The 19,359-nt window shown below is 32.0% G+C and overlaps 1 protein-coding gene across 12 annotated transcripts in view; it reads right to left on the bottom strand.

Moving 5' to 3' along the window:
- The window catches only part of CaMKII (Calcium/calmodulin-dependent protein kinase II), a 109,386-nt gene that overhangs the window by 12,221 nt on the left and 77,806 nt on the right, over positions 1-19,359 (bottom strand). For 6 of the 12 annotated variants that reach the window (XM_011303464.1, XM_011303462.1, XM_011303463.1 and 3 more), the window contains 3 exons: positions 13,729-13,818; positions 5,228-5,284; positions 1,391-1,531 (listed from right to left, as the gene is read on the bottom strand). In XM_011303464.1, the coding sequence (XP_011301766.1) occupies positions 1,391-1,531; positions 5,228-5,284; positions 13,729-13,818 (288 nt within the window). The remainder of the gene's footprint in view (positions 1-1,390; positions 1,532-5,227; positions 5,285-13,728; positions 13,819-19,359) is intronic. The other 6 variants (XM_011303468.1, XM_011303472.1, XM_011303473.1 and 3 more) reach the window with 3 other exon arrangements.

Genomic DNA, 19,359 nt, shown 5'->3' with positions numbered 1-19,359 from the left:
TACTTCATTCTCGTTTTTCTTATTTTACTTTTTTCTTGGTCGCTTCTTCGTCTTATAATTTCTTGGATTGATTAAAAAACGAACGCGGAGAAACAAATTGAGGAAAATTAAGTGACAGTTCCTTAAACGTGAAGCGAAGTCCTTTCGCAGAATCCTACTATAACATAATTTTTTAAACGTCAAGCAAAAATTACGCCCAACTGAAGCAAAAATTCTGGTTAATTTTGCAATTATTTTATGAAACGAGCCTTCACCCCATATTTATACAACTGTCACATAATTTTTAAGAAAAATTTCTCTTCTTCATGGTTTCAACCGAGGGACTACTCATCAGGAATTTTATCCACCCCGAATTCATGAAGTCATTTCGAAGTCATATTGAAGTCATTTGAAGTCACGCCGAAGTTTTAAAGTCGTGTCGAACGAGTTTGAAATCAATTTTATGATTTTATAATTATTTTAAGACTCACGGAGTTTCATCAGCGTGCAATAATTTTCCCGCATTTTTTCTAGAGTTTTATGAATTTTTGAAATTTTAGAAAAACAACGAAAATGATAGCACGATCATGACTATAATACCTTTGGAAGTTATATAACTAATACCTTTGGAAGTTATATAACTAATAACTTTGGAAGTTATTAAACAACGATAAACGGTATATTTTTTTGTATTAATCCATTCAATAATTGTTCAGAAGTCTAAAGAAAACTGAATTTGTTGTCTAAAAGGGGATAGAACATCCTTAAGGCAATCCTAACTTCCACAGGAAGTGGAAGGAGTAGAAGGAGATGGCACATAGCCTTGAATTTCTTCGAGAATATTCTTTGAATCATCTCGAAATTTGTCCCGAAAGCCCTGACTCGACTGTCCACACCGATATGTGAGACAAAAAAAATAAAAATTGTGATTTGTGTAGAGGGGATGTCCCTTATGGGACACTTTCCAACAGGAAACGACGAGTATTAACAATTGTTGAAGAATCCAAACAATTCACTGATCATTTCGTGCGTATTTTTTAGAATAAAAAAGTAAATTTCAGTTACAAAATCTAAAAAAAAAAATACTTCAAGTCATTAACTTCATAATTTTCCGGAGTCATGGTCTATTGGGGAGTGAGTAGTCCCTCGGTTTTGAGTAAAACTCAGTGTTGAAAAATACCGAGTGCAAATGAACCAAAAAATGAAGAATAAAAATAAAAAATCGTTAATCAGGACATCGATTTAAAGCACACAGGCACACAGGCTTAATGTTTTTTAATAGACTTTTGGGATGATTTTAGCGCAGTTCAGCGGCGCTTTGATTTGTCCCATATTAACTGCTGGGAGTGATAAAAAATCGGGAACACTGTTTTAGTCCAATTGCGTTCGTTATAAAAATCATCTTGACTACCTTGCGCACCCTGAAGAAGAACAGCGGCAAGACCTAACGGATTAGCCTGTGCCTGTTTGTTCCCCGTTGCTGCACCCATTACCTTGGAGATAATCGCACCCGCCGCGGGACTGGAAGGTGGTGTACCCTGGGACGCATAGCCTAGGATTTTTTCGCCCATTCCGAATTCGAAAAAATTTTTAAATCATAAATAAAACTGTCAAATAAATTTAAACGTTCAAAAAATATCAATACTTCAGGGTTCATTTTTTTAGTTACAGAAGAAAAATATTGTGGTACTCAGTAAATTCAGAGATGATTGCAGTTTTTTTTTTTGTATAATTTTGTATTTTTATAGGATTAATTAAAATTTGTTATCTTCCTTTTGTTGCAGACTGGACCGTCGATCACGTTTAAAAAATTATGCAATTAAAGTTGAAGTATGAATTACTCTCATTACTCTTAATTACCAAGTCATAACCATAATTGATATTTAAGTATTCTTGAGTTGATTTTTATTTCTGCTTTTTAATTTCTTAAAGATGGTTTCGACGTCCAGAATTGAATTGAAAGTTATTTCAACGAAATAATATCCTCTCTGAAGTATTTGAGTCAACAAAATGAGAAGGGAATCAATTAATTAAGATGATAACATTCATTTAAATGCCGATGCAGACAAATTTCACGTATCCGAAATTTTCTTCATCCATGATACGAATCTACATAGAACTAAAACATTTCATCACTGAAATAGATTCATCGACTATGGCCTAGCTAGGATCACATAAACTAATACTTGAAAGGAATTTCACGCATTCGTTTGCATAGAAAATTCCAAAACGTCAACCCGAGAAAAAAAAACCCAAGAATTTTATCATTTAAAAACCAAAAAAACGGAGTCCAAATACAAAACAGTAAACGCGCCCTCGAATAAGTGTATAAACAACTCAGTAAACAAAAAAAAATGAAAAATTTATTAATTTAAATTCCAATGAACAATTAATTCAAACGATAAATAAAAATTCCGCCCGAACAAATAAATCAATGAACAATAATTCCGCGATTCCGCGGTTTAGTTTGTAATAATTTCAATTATTACTTAAACATTATAAATGATTGGTATTTGGTCATTTAGATAAAAAATAGCGGCATAATAATTCAGTAAACAAAAATAAATGAAAAATTCATTAATTTAAATTCCAATGAACAATTAATTCAAATGATAATTAACAATTCCGTCCGAACAAATGAATCAATGAACAATAATTCCGCGATTCCGCGGTTTAGTTTGTAATAATTTCAATTATTACTTGAACATTACAAATGATTGATAAGGACCTCTGATTTTCTGTCAATAGCGAAATGAATGTAACTTAGTACTGTCATACTGTTTTGACGTGCACGGCGTACTAGTTGGGGCAGCCATGTCCCGAAATTGCCACAAAATCAAAAAGAATTCGAATTGAATTAAAGAAAAAAGAATTTAAATAAAAAATAGCGGCATAATAACTCAGTAAACAAAAAAAATGAAAAATTCATTAATTTAAATTCCAATGAACAATTAATTCAAACGATAATTAACAATTCCGTCCGAACAAATAAATCAATGAACAATAATTCCGCGATTCCGCGGTTTAGTTTGTAATAATTACAATTATTACTTGAACATTATAAATGATTGGTAAGGACCTCAGATTTTCTGTCAATAGCGAAATGAATGTAACTTACTATTGTCATACTGTTTTGACGTGCCCGGTGTATTAGTTGGGGCAGCCATGTCCCGAAATTGCCACAAAATCAAAAAGAATTCGAATTGAATTGAAGAAGAAAAAAAAAATTACATAAAAAATAGCGTCATAATAACGGGCGGGCGAACATCTGACGAAAAGACAAAGTAAGCCGTGACGCTAGCCACCGGAATACTAAAGTAACCAGGTGGATATTTCTGACGATTAACACTGGTGAATTCTGAAACGTTACCTAAAAGCATCGAGGGGAGTCGAGTTGTTTAACACTTTAACCCATCCCACCGCATCTCGTCACTCTATTCATTCTCTCTTTTCGTCGTTCTAACGCACGCACGTTACGTGCAAAACACGAGTGAAATTTATTTCTGCATTGGCACTGGGATATATTTAGAACTGGCCACTTCCATTTGGCACTGGATTTTTGCCATTGGAGGCACACGGAACACGGTATGCACTCTTTATCAATCGAAATTTATCATTCAGGGGGTTGAATCGTTCGGGGGTGACACACCATCGCTGCATTCATGAGATTCATGACATGTCTTTAGAGATTGAGTACCAGAAGAGATTATTGACAAGTGGTGGACATTATTCTGGATATATCTCTGGAATTATCACGGGATCTCGTAGAAAAAGAATTATGGAAAGATGACTGGAATTTTTTTCGTTGTCCGGAGGAATAAATGATTTAAAGGTATTTTAAAGAATTAGTGTACCAGGATTCAAGTGAAAACAAATAACAGTTTTGGACGGAGTAGTTTCGTTGTAATTATCATTGTCTCGACAATGAATTTTTTTTTTGTTTCGACTCGTGGGATTTTACGCACGCACGTCTCTGCAATTATTTTTAACACACGGTGTTGTAAGAGTGAAGTGACACTGTGTTAAGTGACATTTTACGCATGCTCGTTGTACGCAAAATCTCACTTTCCACACACTGTGATGAAAAATATGGTTTACGCTCCACAGCCAAGAGTGTTTTAAATTCGTGGGATTATATCACTCGTCTTCAACTCGTGCTGTAAAGTTTAATATAAATCTCTCACGAACTCAAAAACATTTTGCCGCAATGATGGATCGCGAGTATAACCCTATTTTTCATCATAATGCACGGAAAGTGCTCTGCGTGCGCAAAATGCCACTTTACACACGCTGTGTCGAAAAAATGTGATTCACATAATTTTTAGCTTTACCATTTCACTATAAAATCTCTGTAGGTACCTCTGGTAGGGTATCAGACATTTTCCTTTGTAAGGAAAAAAATTCTCACACTTTGTTAGAACGATGAATTCCGTCGCTTTTAATGACACACAGAGATTATACGAATTATATATCATCATTAGAACGATTAGGAGGCGGTAGACAATCGTTTCGTTTACCATTACCTTTTTATCTACTATTTTAATTTTGCAGAAGCGTAATTAATTCAAAGCAGGCTCAACGCTAAACCCTGGGACCACTCCAATTACTCGGAATGAAGGATTAATTCAATTTATTCACTATTTTTTCTCTGAAAACCCGCTGAATATCCCGGGGTTTACGCGCATTGCGACATTAAGTTAAAATAAATGGAAGAATGTATTCATGTGATTACAAAAAAAAATCCTATCAAAGCAAGAGTGAAAGAGATTGATTCTCCAAAATAAAAACAGAACGTTAAAGCGTGAGATTATTGCACGGGGCGTTGAAACAATCATGAAATTCCATTTGTATTTTTCCAAGACATTCCAGTCAGACTTTTTGCCCTTTTAGTGAAAATAAATGATGAGAAATTCATGGTTTGTGAATCTCCAATGCAAATTTGTCGATTATATCTCATTTCCAGGAGTTTCATCGCCCCTAGACGATAAGAGCGAAAATCGCTTGATAATCGCCGTTGGTGAAGATTTAAGAAATTGTGAGAAATAATTTTCAATAAATGTCAGCAAAATTAAACACACAAAGTCAAACACAGATATCGTGGGTGTAACAGCAAATTTTTTTTGTGAGTGTTGAGTGTTAATTCAGTTAATTCTGAGCTGAAGATTTAAAAATCTTGTGAGTGTGTGTGCGTGTGTCAGCTCTTCAATAATTGTTATTTATTATTGTTTTGGATTGTTGCTTGGGTTACCTTCGGGTTCTTTGGCTATGACCGTGCTGCTCCGGTCGACACCGCCCTTCTTATCCTCTGTACAAACACATATATACATCACGTATCCCATTGAACAAACGTTTGAGTCTAAAGTATTTAACTTTTAAAGTATTCGTAAATTTGTCATCTCCCAGGAAATACACTGTTCAAAATTGCCTGACATTTCATGCAGTCATCTGAATTTTCAATTAGAATTCTATTTCAATTGCAAATGGCCACTAATTTTCTCATTTACCTTGAAAATTCAAGAAAATTGGGTCTCTCATGTTCAATGCTAATTGAGTTTTCAATGAAAGCTTGAATTTTCTTCCTCATCGTGAAAATTTAACATCAAGTACCAGTGAATTTTCAATAGATTCACAATTCAAGAAAATTTTTATTTGAATCCTCAATTTTTTATGAGTTTTCAGTGACTCGAAAATTGGAAATTAACAGGCCATTCAAGGCATCAAATGATTCGTCAATGAAGAATTCTACTCAATTATGCCATTATTAATTCTAGGTTAATTCAGAAATTGTTAACTGAATAAATTCCATTTTACTGAAATTTCAAGTGCAATTATTTAACAGTGTATTAAACCTTCACGGATAGAAAATAGTCAACAAGATTGATCCTGATGTTTTGCAATCGTGTCAGCATTTAGTCATTTTTTTACCAGCAATTGGAGTAAATTTAAATTAAGCTAAGTACCAATTGGGGGAAAAATTACAATTTTTCCTCAGTATCATATAATATTCACTTAAATTAGTGGTAAAAATGCCTAAATTACCACAATTACAAAAGCTCAAGATAAATTTTATCAGATATTTTTCTCTGCGTTGAAAATTAATTTATCCAAGTGCAAATGATGGAATCGTGATCACTACAACTTGTTAACGAAAAACTCTTGACGATTCGTTTTCCCCTAGTCCGTGAAGTTTTTAAAACATCATCAAAGCCACTCTCTAATCGTGAGATCACTGCTTTAATACCTCAAGAAGAAATAGTCTAATCAAAATTCAATAAAAATGACGTGACAGTTCTCTAATATGCGAGTGAAAACAAAATTCAGTAAAAATTTCGGATGATTTACTGAATTTTTTCACGTACAGATTAACGAACTGTCGCGTAATTTTTACTGAATTTTTCTGTCCATGTAACTTCCCGTAAAAAGATGATTTGAAATTTTCTTTAAAGTCCCCGAGACATATTTCAAATTGTCTAAATGCAATTGCTCCCTGAATTTCATCCATTTCTTCGATGCGACATTTTTATTCGTACTCTAGTGTTTCCATAAATGTATAAATCCTCCGAATCCTCTTTGAAGCCTTATTTTTCGTACGATATCCTCAATTTATTTCTACAGCTATTCCAATCCTGCGGATCCGATCGTCGGAAGGGCGTTGAAGAAAAGCAGGGAACACGTCTATATCTTCCAATGATGATGGAATTGGGGTAACCATTTTTTTTATTATTATTTCCGCCACTCTCTGTTCAAGAGGATGAGGAAAACTGACAAACGATCGTGCAGAAGCGGGACGCATGCGCTAAGCCATAGAAATTACTTCCTCTTTCCTCAGTTAACGACCTCAACGAATTTCCTAACAAATTAAATCGAAAAATCAAAATATTTCAAACTTACGCCTATCCTTTTTCGTTTATAGTTCATTTACATTCAAGGACCGGATCAATATATTGTTGCGCATTTTTCCAATATTTATGTATAGAGAAATACATCTGCACGGAGAGAAAAATACCGGAAAAATTACGGAACTTTCGCGTATTCGTGGGGTGACCTTGCTTTTCGGGAAAAAGTACTGGGGGTACCGTGAAATTGTCCTGAAAGTTTCGTAAAAATTCCTGATCGCTACGAAAATTTTAACGGAACTTACAGTATTTTTTCCCGAAAACCAAAGTCACCCCACGAATACGAGAAAATTCCGTAATTTTTCCGGTATTTTTCTTTCCGTGTGGAGGAATGAATCAGTAATAATACCACTAGTTCTTCAAAATCTATATTTTTCGATAGTTTCTTTGTCTAGGAATCATTGTATCAAATTTTGCAGGTTGAAAATCTGATAGACAAAATTTCATAGACTTGTGTCGGGGCAGGGAAACTTGAGGAAAATATCCGATTTATTTTACAGCACGAGTGGTATTTGGAGGATTATTTTTCTTAACCCGATTTTGGCTAATCCGCGTGCAGTATTCACGTGCGTATTATATAATTATTTTTTAAAAATTATTTTACTGCCTGATTTGGGGATGTTCTGCCCACTTTTACCCAAAATTATTGAGTTTTTAAGTTTTGCCACAAATTTTTGATCGGATTTACCCGAAAAAATATATCGTTTTTTTATTTTGTCGTTGTTTCATGACCCACAGAGTTTTATGAGTGACAAATAATTTTCCTGGGGTTTTTTTATCAATTTTTTATCAATTTATGAAATTTTGAACGGTTTGAAAAAAACGCAGGAAAATTATTGCGCAGTCATATCATTTGCAGATAAATTAAATAAATGATAAAATGTACAAACGATATATTTTCTCGGATCAATCCAACAATTTATCAGAAAAGTTTCTTAAAAATAATAATTTTTGCTAAAAGGGCGGAACTTTTTTAAGTGAAGCCATTTCAAAATCTACGTCTTCAAAAGTTTTCATAAATTCATTCAAAAGTTGATCTGGTACCTCTGAAAAACTAAATTCAAATCTTTCAAAACTCAAACTAGAACATTCGCAGGTTATTGTACTCAATAAATTCCATAATCTTAATTTAGAACTTCATCTGACCTAAAAACATTTGAACTTTTGAAATAAATCTTTAAAATCGCCAAATGTAATTCAATCAACGATTTCATTTGAGATCCTCGAAAAGATGAGTTTCGTTTTTCAATCTTCAAATTTAGTTTTCCGAACATGTCGACTAAACTTTAAGTACGTCTCGAATTTTCGTCGGAAATTTTCCGGAAATTTTCAGCGTAAAATTATTTGACAGCCTCGAATACTGCGCTCTGATTAGCATCAATCGAAGTTTGAAAAATCATCTTAATCAAAATAAAATAGTTAATTGCTCCTTCGGATAATGAATATGATGTGCAAATGTGTCCTTGAATCCCTAAAATTTCTATTTCCCGTAGGACAGACAAGTAATATTTATTTTCAACTTCTTCAACTTTCAATTTCTACTCATTAGCATTTTATTAATTGGGGTAATTAGTGTTTTGTCACTTGTGCTTTCGAAATTGGTAATAATCGTATGGATGTATTGAGGCTCGTCTACAACGAGACCCCGAGTAACTTTTCAGAAGCTCTATCTCAGCAGGACTATTTTCAGCAAGCTATAAATTTCTAGGAACTAGGTTTCATCGTAATTAGTAATTAGAGGCTCGGAGTTAAAGATTAGTTGTGCTGTAGATTGAATTCTGGTTTTGAAAAGCAATTGGAATACATGAATTTATGTTATGAGGGCAATGAATTGTTCAATTGAAATGTTAAAAATTATTTTGCATGTTAATTTTTCAATTAACAATTTTTCAGCTAACAATTCGCGTCTCTCGCTCTTCCTAATTAATAAAATTCCTTTTTAATGCCTTCATTATGATACATATTCCAATCACAATTCTAAATCCAGAATCCTAAGAAGTCAGAAAAAAAGATGAAATGAGAGAGAAGCAAGAGCCATGAATGTAAGTGCACTAAACTTTTAACGATGCTAATAAATCTAAAAATAAAAAAGTTGAGAGTCATTAAAAATTATTTGAAAAAGCATCATAAACTCGATTAAAGTTATGACAAAAATCCGATAAGAGGAACGAACCGATAAATGTCATTAATAACGACTTTTGTCATTAATTGATAAAAAAAATCAATCAGCCCCTCTCATCTCTAAATTATTTTCAGAAAAGAGAGTAACAGCGCAGATCAATAATAAATAATCAGTAACTAATGGCGATAAAGCGATAAGAAGCCAAATATTTGATTTAATGAATTTATCAATTAAATAAATAAATAGCGTTAATTAAGAGTTATTATGAGATTAATGAGGAAGATATGTCGTAATAAAACTATTGTCTCCTTCGTCTGCTGATTAATGGCTCTGATTGAAATGAAAAATAATTGCTAATTATTTCTCGTGAAATAAAAACGCAAAAGTGTTTCTACGAAATAAAATCATCAACGTGGTACTACAGTAATTAAACAGTTCGTTGATGAGTTGAGAAGATGGGAAGACTAGACGAGTCTGTCGACAGTTTCAGGAGAAATGGAAACGAACACCTATTTTGTTTTCTCATTACCAATTAATCGATGTAATTATCTCATTGTTTATTGGGAATATCTTGTATTGATTGTCACTCAGAAAGAAACTTCTGGTGGGGATAAATAAATAAATGAAATAAGGAAATGATTAAATGACAAAAGAAATTAAGAAATCTTTTATTTGATTTTTTAAAGATGTTCTGCTCCCTTTTAAACAAATTACCGGTTTTCTCACAATTTGTTCATCGAATTCACCGGAATATTTAAACATATTCCTTTTTACATTTTATCTTTATTTAATGGCCCACGAGGTTTCGTGATGGTGCGATCATTATCATGCATTTTTTCTAGTTGTGTAATTCTCTTTAAAAGTGTCGAGAAAAAAAAAACAGGAAAATGTTCGCAAAATCTTGAAAATTCATGATTCATTAAATAATGCACTGAGAAAAAAAATGTCTTTCCTTAACTATATTTACTGACCACAAGAAAATATACTTGGCATTAGCATTAGCATCATCTTATGGAAGTATTTTTACTGATTTACTGGTGGGAGGTAAATATATTTGGCAACAAATTTTTTTCCTAGTGTGACAAAAAGTAAAAAGCCGTTATATATTTTAGCGTCAATCCGATTGTAACTTTGCCAGAAAAATTGAGAGAAACATGAATTTGATGGGAAGGGTGCAGAACACCCTTAAACGATCCATTTCTAAAAAAATGATGAGATTTTTTTTTTAGAAAAAAATCAAAGGACAATCTTCAAAGTTCAAGTGAAATGAACAAAATAAATTGGAAAATAATGTTCTGAATTGAGAGGAATTTATGACGCAATTAAAACAATGACTTGATCGATAAGTAAATTAATTTTTTTGTATAAACTCATTTTTCAGCTACTGTACCTACATCCACCTGTTGCCTCTTATGGCTTTCATTGTTCCGACTCCAAGCGACTTCATATAAATACCAATTACACATATAAAGTGGAAAGTTAACGGTTTGCTTTGAGTGCCAGCAGGAAGTAACAAACACAGCAATGAAATTTCCAAATCTCTTGATTTTCCACAGAAGGAGTAACAAACCATTACAAATGGTAACATCAAAGTATGTGAAATAATTCAAAGTTCTTCACGAATTTGCCCAATCCCTTGGGTTTTCAGGTGTCTCAGTCATCGAAAGATCACGTCAGGGACAAATCTACTGATGAATCTAAAGACTACAGTGGGAGTCAATATAATTTATAAATCCTACTACATCCTGTTATATTTACTCAAATCAATTTCAATTATACAAGATGCTACTACTCAATTGTTCTGAGAAAAAAAAATTGAATTGCTCATTCGGTGATTGATAAATTAATTGTACGAAAAGTCTGCATTTTTTTTTTCAGTTCTCTTGTTTTTCATAATTATTCAATTTTGATGACATAATCTATTGTTAATTATTATTAATGAACGTATGCTTTTTTTTTTTGAAAATATTGTAATCCTTCAGTTTTGAATAATTCAAGTTTTTTTTTTGTAGTTAGTGCTGCTTTTATTTAGAGTCACTCTAAACTGTTATGGTCGTACAATACTGGATTAATTGGTATTAACCACGCGTTGTTGCTATATTACGATAACTCGTGGCGGATAGGCATCACAATTTGCGAGGATGACTAATTACATGGCATTAATTCAGTTGGAAACTAAAATAAGTTAATTAGTTGAAAGCTAATGTTTCTCAATTATCTCCTGAATAGATCAGAAAAACAGGTTTTACTGTAATCTACTGAAAATATTTTTGTGGAGTCCACTGAGAATAAATCCGTGCAAGAAAAAAAATGTTTTCGTGAAGACTTGATTAACTTGAGAGAAGTATCTATTATCATAAAAATAGAATTTGTTCAGAGGAAACGGCTCCAGGGAATTTGGAGTAGGTGTCAAATTATTGACCATTAGGTCATGATTATTATAGATATTTATTATTTTTTTCTATAAGAAAAATGGTTTATATTTTTTAATGCACTAGCACTCCCAGGTGAATAGTATGCATTAAAAATTATCTGACAGCATTTTTTCCTTTAATTTCCTATGAGATCTACTGCGCACAACGCGCGCCGAATTTGAATTTCCCGGTTCGAGTTGACCAATAAGGAGTCAGTCTTATGAGCTTCAAGATATTTCGACTCAGGCGAATTTCGTCGTTGTGTCTCTTTGATAATATAAAGATTTATCAAGAATTAGCACTGAAGATCAATCATAAGATAATTGAATTGAAGAGTTAGCTTATTCCACCATTCTAATTCCACCATTTTAATTCTTAGAAGGTCCACAAAATGGCGGAAAACGTCGGGTAACTCCTCACATCTTCTGGAATCCTGTTCCAAAACTCCGACCTTGACATTCTAGATGCAGTACAAGAATTTACTCATCAAAATAGGGAAAAGATCTAGTAACTCTTCAATTCTTTTGTCATGCCATTATAAAACTGTCATTTGATTAGAATCTTAACGAAATGCGCTTTAGATTTTTGTTCAATTTTCTTCAACTTCTTTAATAGGACCGCAACAGAATTGAAAAAATGTCCGACTGTTCGGCAATTTGGATTCTTAGTATGACGGCCGGTCCCTTTAAGACAAATCGATCATTGAACAAGAATCGACAATAAATCGACTGATCGAAATTGAAACAACCGAGAAACTCCTCGCTTTTTTAATATAGTGGCGCTTTCGATATTTAATATCCCGAAATTTTTTTATTTATCATGAAATAATATATATATATAATCGCATTGCTTTAAAGGATTGTTGTGTTCGTTATGATCTTTAACAAATCCATAAATATCAATATTAAACAATTCTGTGAATTTCGCCTGCTACGAAAATGTACCTTAAGAAAATGAGTAATACATAAAATTTATTCAAGGGCATACCCCACATCATCATCCTCTAAATCAATTTGATGATTATCACGATTATTATCGGAATCTAATCAGAATTCCCAACAAATTAGACAATTAGAGCAATAATATCTCGAAAAAATACATACTTCTCTCAAGTAAATGGGTTCTTGGCGAAAATCATTCTTCATTTAGCACACAGCGTTAAATATTGGTAAAAAATTGTTGCGTAATTTCGCAACTAGCGGGTAACACATAAATTCATGAAAGGACTAACGCAAAATTAACGTATGTTTTCTCTTCATGTACTCGATTTTCTCTAACAAGTTTTTCAACTTACCCGCCTGACCTAGTAATTTCCGATATATTTAAGAGACAATGGGAAAAATTTCAGGATTCACCTTGAGTTCTTATAAACTTCACTACATAATTACTCTGCGTTTGGGCTCTAGGCAATATTTCAGTCGGATGGGTCATGTTATTGATCTACTTTCGTAAAATGTTAACTAGAATCTACGATTTTCTACATTGCTATGATGATTTTTTTGTCGGCACATAAGCAGGAGAGTGGATGATACAAGTAGTGACGGATAATTTTAATTTTTTTCATTTCACTCCGATGATGGTGTCTAGTAATAAATCTACCCAGTCGATCTAGAACTAGAAATATTTGGGTGTGGCTTCGGTATTCTGTGATGTTCAATTAGTGATCTTCAAGGAGGTAATAATAAACAACTAATTGAAAGAAAAAAATTAACAATTTCATGATGGACTTTTTTCTCTTTCTGAACTTGAATGCATGATGCCAACTGCATAATGCAAACAATTGTTTATTACTTAGATTGCTGCCTTTCAATAGACTTAGGCCTATAGACGATTTTTTCAAATTAATTCTGAAAAAATGCGAGGGGTTACTCGTTTTTAAATACCATGACACGATGATTGATGATTTTATGTGATTTCAAAGTAATTTTAAGTAATTTCTTGGAATATTTTATTTCAAATGATTTCGAATGATTTCAAATGGTTTCAAATGGTTTCAAATTATTTCAAATTATTTCAAATGATTTCAAATGATTTCAAATGATTTCACATTATTTAAGGTCTCATTTAATATGATTTTAATTCATAGTGGCAGTGATTTCACCAATGAATCGCCCCTCGAAAATTCATTGAATTAATAACACACCATAATTAGGGAAATTATGAAAAAAATACGTCTATAATTGGAAGTGGAGGTCAGCTGTCTTGAAAAATCACTGACATGAATCATTAGACGGGGGATTAAAAAAAAATTGGATAATGTGCGAGTAGAAGGGTGTAGCAGGGGCAGCCAATAATAATTGATTAGGTTTTCTCCTACCTTTGACGTCGTCGTCCTCGATTGTGGTGCTGCTGTCGGTTGATTCCTTCACCTGAGAGCCATCGCCCTTCTTCGGCATAATGCTTCGAGCTGGAGTACGCAAATGTATAAGATCAATGACAACTATCATGAATATTTTTTTCAATGTGGGAGAAGGTTTTTAATTAGGTCTAAATGATACGGGGTTCACAATTTCAACTAGCCGTCGTAATTACATGATTATGATGATAATTATTATAAGTATTACTGAGGGTTTCACTAGAACACAACAATTCAAATTTTTATATCTATTTTAATGAGCAAAGGTTTAGATTATTAATGCATTAAGACTGCGAGTGGATATTATCTGGGTGGTTTAATTTTTAGATTGTTAATGGAAAATATTTCGAAATTCGGAGGTGCTCAAAATTTCTTGCAATTTTCAACGTGAAGGCGTTTGAATTCAATGTCAATTAAAGCCTTGGGAAAATTCAAGAAAATTAGGGGTTTCATTGCAAAATTACTGATTTTTTTATTTTCTCACAAATTGTCGATCAGATTCACCCGAAAATATACTAATTTTATACGTTTTGTCATTATTTCATGACTCGCCAAGTTTCATGAGCGTGCGTAATTTTCTTGTGGATTTTTTAGAGTGTTATGAATTCTTGAATTATTTAAATGTTCTGGTAATTCCCAATTTTCATGTTCAATTTGAAACTGTTCCCTATTCAATAAATAATATTTATTTGGCGACAAATGGAACAGTATTTGCTACTGAATTTTCAGGATGAGAATTAAAATCGCAATTTCATTGAATTTCAATTTCAATGTAATTCAAAGTCACATAATTGAAAGTTCAGATGACATTGTGACTGAAACTTCAAGAAATTCCTGGAAAAACCGTAAATTACCCTCGAATGACCGAATTTCGAAAAATTACATTAACAAAATAAAAATAAAATCATCTAGATGTCCTTCTACAGATAATACGGGCCTTAAAAAGTTGGAGATCTTTAAATTTATCTCAATAGTGATTTGTCTAGAAGAGATTATCTCATCATCCCCCTTTACGATATTAATGGAAAAATGAATAAAATTTGACCTTGACTCGAATTTCAATTGCATTACAATACGCATTACAATTTGCTCTTTTATTATTATATTTCTGTTCCTTGAGTCATAAAATTAAATGAATTTGTTTGGATTAATCTATGAAATATTAAATTCTACTAATAGATTAAGCTCTACCATCCTACTTCAGTGCTTTAAGTTTTTCCGTTCAAGTTGTAAAAATATTGAAGTGGAATGCCTAGTTGATTTACAACCGGAATTCATTGCTGCAGAAGTTTACGTTGTCGGTAGTTGTAAAAAATGTCGAATGGGTTGGGAAATGGAGATGCAGGCAATTGTCAATTCAAGTGGCTACATTACAGTTCTTATTTAATAGTCTTTTACAGTGATCGTCAAGCTGTTAGCAATTGTCAGTCATAAAAATGCGGAGGATGAACTAATTAATTACAGATTAATATGTTGATACCGAAGGATGATGCGGGTTTTTGGAATGATTTAATTTGGATTATAATGTTGGTATAAGTAAAATATGAGAAATAACATTTGTCCTATCAGAAATGACAGACTTCTAATTAAACAGTGAATTGAGAAGAAAATGTCAGCACAGAGGGAGAAAAATTCACGAAGACATGAGTTCTTTAATTTTTTATGTAATATTCTCTCCTTGCAATTTCTCCAACATTTTCACGGAAAATCCATTTGTTACTAAGATCATTTGATGAAGTAGTATTCATTCTTTTTTCATAATCATAAAATGATTAATTATTTCAGCTGTCCTCAAAATTTTATTTCTCATTAAACAATACCAGTCAAAATATTACGTGTCAGAATTTTAACAACTTACATATCACCGGTGAAATAACATAATAATGATAGCAATAATAATAATAATAATAATATTATTAATTATATTAATAATAATAACAATATAATATCATTGATCACTAGAATACCTGTGAGAATCATCGTTATTGAATTTTATTGCAATTTTTTTTTATTGCATTTGCTTGCTTAAGGAATTTCCGATATCTACCAATTTCTCATTTTTTTTTTACAAATTTCTAGGGACCCCTGAATGAGGTTGACGTGAAAAAATAATCGTTTTTATGTTTTATCATTTACATTATTATTCATTAGCCGTGTGTTTATTCTCAAAATTTTTAGTAGATTTTTGGGAATTTTGATCAAGGTTTACTGAGACGTTTACTAAAGCTTTGTGATACATTGCATAATAATAAGCCTTAAATAAAAAAAAAATAATAAATAAATAAATTTTTTCACATCAATGTTATTAACAGTTCCTTAGAAATTGGTAAAAGAAAGTTTTTAATGAGAAGATAACAGCAGTAACTCCTTAACGTTTATCACAATTAGCGATTTGCTTCTCATACATTAATCAATAAATAATTATTACTACGAATTATAGTAATCAATAATAATGGATAATAATAATCAATAATGATATTCACGGTTAATATTCTGGCAAATAATATTTAGACATGCAACCAAATAAATATAAGTCAATGAGATTTAAAAAATGATTAATTGTTACAAAAGCTGTAATTAAATCTCAGATAACTCAAACAAATTCAGGATGAAAAGAATAAAAACTAATTACAAAGTAATTTGTAGGAAGGATGAATAATTAACTTCCGCTGATCTCGATAGTCGGTTCACGATTACGGAAGGTTTATCCGACATGTAAAGAGACCAATCGTGAGATAAGTGGAACGAAAAGCTCCTCTTGTTTTCAATTCGGTGGTAAAGTACAAAAACCAGATAATTCAATTCTACTTCAAAAAGATCCTTTCCAAAAAAACCCGAGACCCGAAGAAGATTGTAGAAATATTATTTGAACTTTTAGTACATTCCCTCTTTTACTCTGCAAAAAGTTGGAAGAAAAAAAACATGTGAAATATGGAAATCCCCTTGAGTCTCCGAGATATCGAGGAAAAGCTCTCCAATAAATCCAGATAATCATTGGGTGATGGTAAAGCAATATTTACACGACCATGCAGTGAATGATGGTAATAACGATTATATGGGGTAATGGGAAAAATAATTTATAATTTTTCAGTGATAACGAGGAAAGGGAAATTCGTAGATTCGTAGATCATACGGTATGCTAAAAGTTATTGTGCAATTGAGACAGCGATAACCCACTTTTAACTCTCATTGTTTCCTGCAATTGGATGTACAGGTATAAAGTAATCTAAAGAAACATCTGTCGTGGAGTATCGATTTTGTAATAAGCAAGGTAATAAAAGCTGAACAAGAAGACAGAAGTGAAGTAAGGACTCAGTGTCCTGGTCTCATCCAGAGTCCAATAAAACGGGAGCACTTGGACGAAATGTTTTGTTTAGTAGGATGACAATAGTGGTGATAAAACGAAGGATTTGTTGAACTCAACGTCACATCTCAGATTATCCTTCCGAATTTGATCGAAGTATACAGAGTCTCCTGTTGTTTTTCCCTTTCTAACTTTTTGTTTTTATTGTTCGCATTAAACCAATAAAAAAAAGCTTCTATTTATCCCTCAATCGCATCCCACCTGAGAATTCATTTGGTGTCAAGTGCTCCTGTCTCGAGTACCACTTAAAAATAAATCTAGAAGAGCATTTCTTCCATACAAAGCACTTGCTCACATCCCAATTGCACAATTTAAATTTCCCTCCGCTGTTTAAAAATCATTCTTGAAATTTCAACTTAAAAATGGGAAATTTCTAGCAATTCTTGAATATTCTGGCAATTCTCAATTTTCAGGTTGATACGCCAGAGAATTTTCAATCTATTGATGATTCACTTGCAAATCTCGAACTTTCATTAAAAAATCAATTATCATTTAACACGATAAAACTCAATTTTATTAATATTCAAGATAAATGACGGAGTTAATGATCTATTTTATTGACATTTAATTAAAGCTCATATTATAAAAAAATTAGACAACTTTGTTGTTATGAAAATCTCGAGAAATTTAGAGCAGTGCGAATATGAAATGATTAATTCATACGTCCCACCAATTAAGTGAAGTAGATTTAGATAATTACAATTGCATGCAGAAGCTTTGACATATTATACCTGTAAATCAATACTGAGTAATACGATGAGATTAATTACGCATGCGATATTAATGAGGCGATTGTCAGTCGGTCAAAACGTCCTTAAGTGTCTCTTGCCATCATAATCATAATTAATCATAATTAAATCTAAGATGAAATTAAATAACGAGTGCAAATGCATCATATTATTAATGAATCATGAGAATATTTCTGGGAATAGTAGTAATGTAATTAAAAGTAGTAAATGAATGAAGGGACAACGCCTCCGACCCAATTCACGCTTTTTTGGCTTCGATATGGTGGATACAGATTATTATAAAATAGAAGTATGAGTGATATGGTATGATATGCATGGAATTTATGGTGTGATGCAAATAAATCCTGTAAACTTATGATAACTGTATTGTAAAATTATGACGTTTGCATGTTTGATGGGCCATTTAGCATTTTTGTTGTTGTTCCCTCAATGCATACGATTATTCAACTTCGTCTCATTACATTAACGAATCTGCTTTTCAATTACGAAATTGATTGATTCGTTAAATGAAACTAGGCCCCCAATGCACGTTCATGGATAATTAACGCCTTAGCACTGAAAATCAATTATAATATATAAATACATATTCTGTAATAATTTAATGATAAAAGCAACGATAATAAATCGATTTTTTTAAATAATCAACTATCACATTTCACGTTATAATTATTTTTCATTATTTTTCATTATTTTTCATTATTTTTCGATATTTTTCATTATTTTTCATTATTTTTCATTATCCTTCATTATTATCGCTTTCATTAGAGTTATCAACATGCGTTTATCGAGAGATATTTAAATTATAAATTGTTCATCTATCTACTCAGTCTACAATTTACGTAAAGTTCAACTAAAAAATATAAACAAATTTTTCTTCTTGCTTGAAATTTAGTATTACTCCATGTCAGATCAACTGCGCCTCCTGTTTATATTACTTTTCGGATATTCAATATATTGAATAATTAATTTCTATAAATCGCCTGTTAAATATTCGATATATCGACCAGCAAGTTTCATCTACTTATTGATTTTCTTGATTCATCGATTTTATTCATTGAATTGAAATATTCAAAATTAAGACATTCCTTCCATCACTGGTTAAATGAGTTTCACCGATTTTTTTTGTTGTTACATCAGAGAACAATTGATAATTGATAATTGATAATACCGAATTGCCTAATTTGAATCGATACATTCGATTTTTCGGGACAAATCGATTGTTGAGGTAGAATCAATTAATTGAATTAAAAACAAATTAAATGAATATCTAAAAGAAGGAAACACTGGGAAATAAAAGGCCATCGTTAATTTAATAACAAAAAAAGAAAAATCGCCAGATAATCGCATAATTGTATCGATTTCCGAATGATAATCGAGGAAAAACAAATAATAATATGTAAGATACCAATAATGGTAGTGGTAGGCGGAAAAAATATCCCCGGAAAAAATAGCCCACACACCCAAAACGTGTTAAAACCC

Source organism: Fopius arisanus, unplaced genomic scaffold, assembly GCF_000806365.1.
Source record: "Fopius arisanus strain USDA-PBARC FA_bdor unplaced genomic scaffold, ASM80636v1 scaffold00032, whole genome shotgun sequence".
Classification (NCBI taxonomy): domain Eukaryota; kingdom Metazoa; phylum Arthropoda; class Insecta; order Hymenoptera; family Braconidae; genus Fopius; species Fopius arisanus.
Note: the sequence above shows the minus strand (reverse complement) of the source record. Positions and strands in the feature narration are given on the sequence as shown.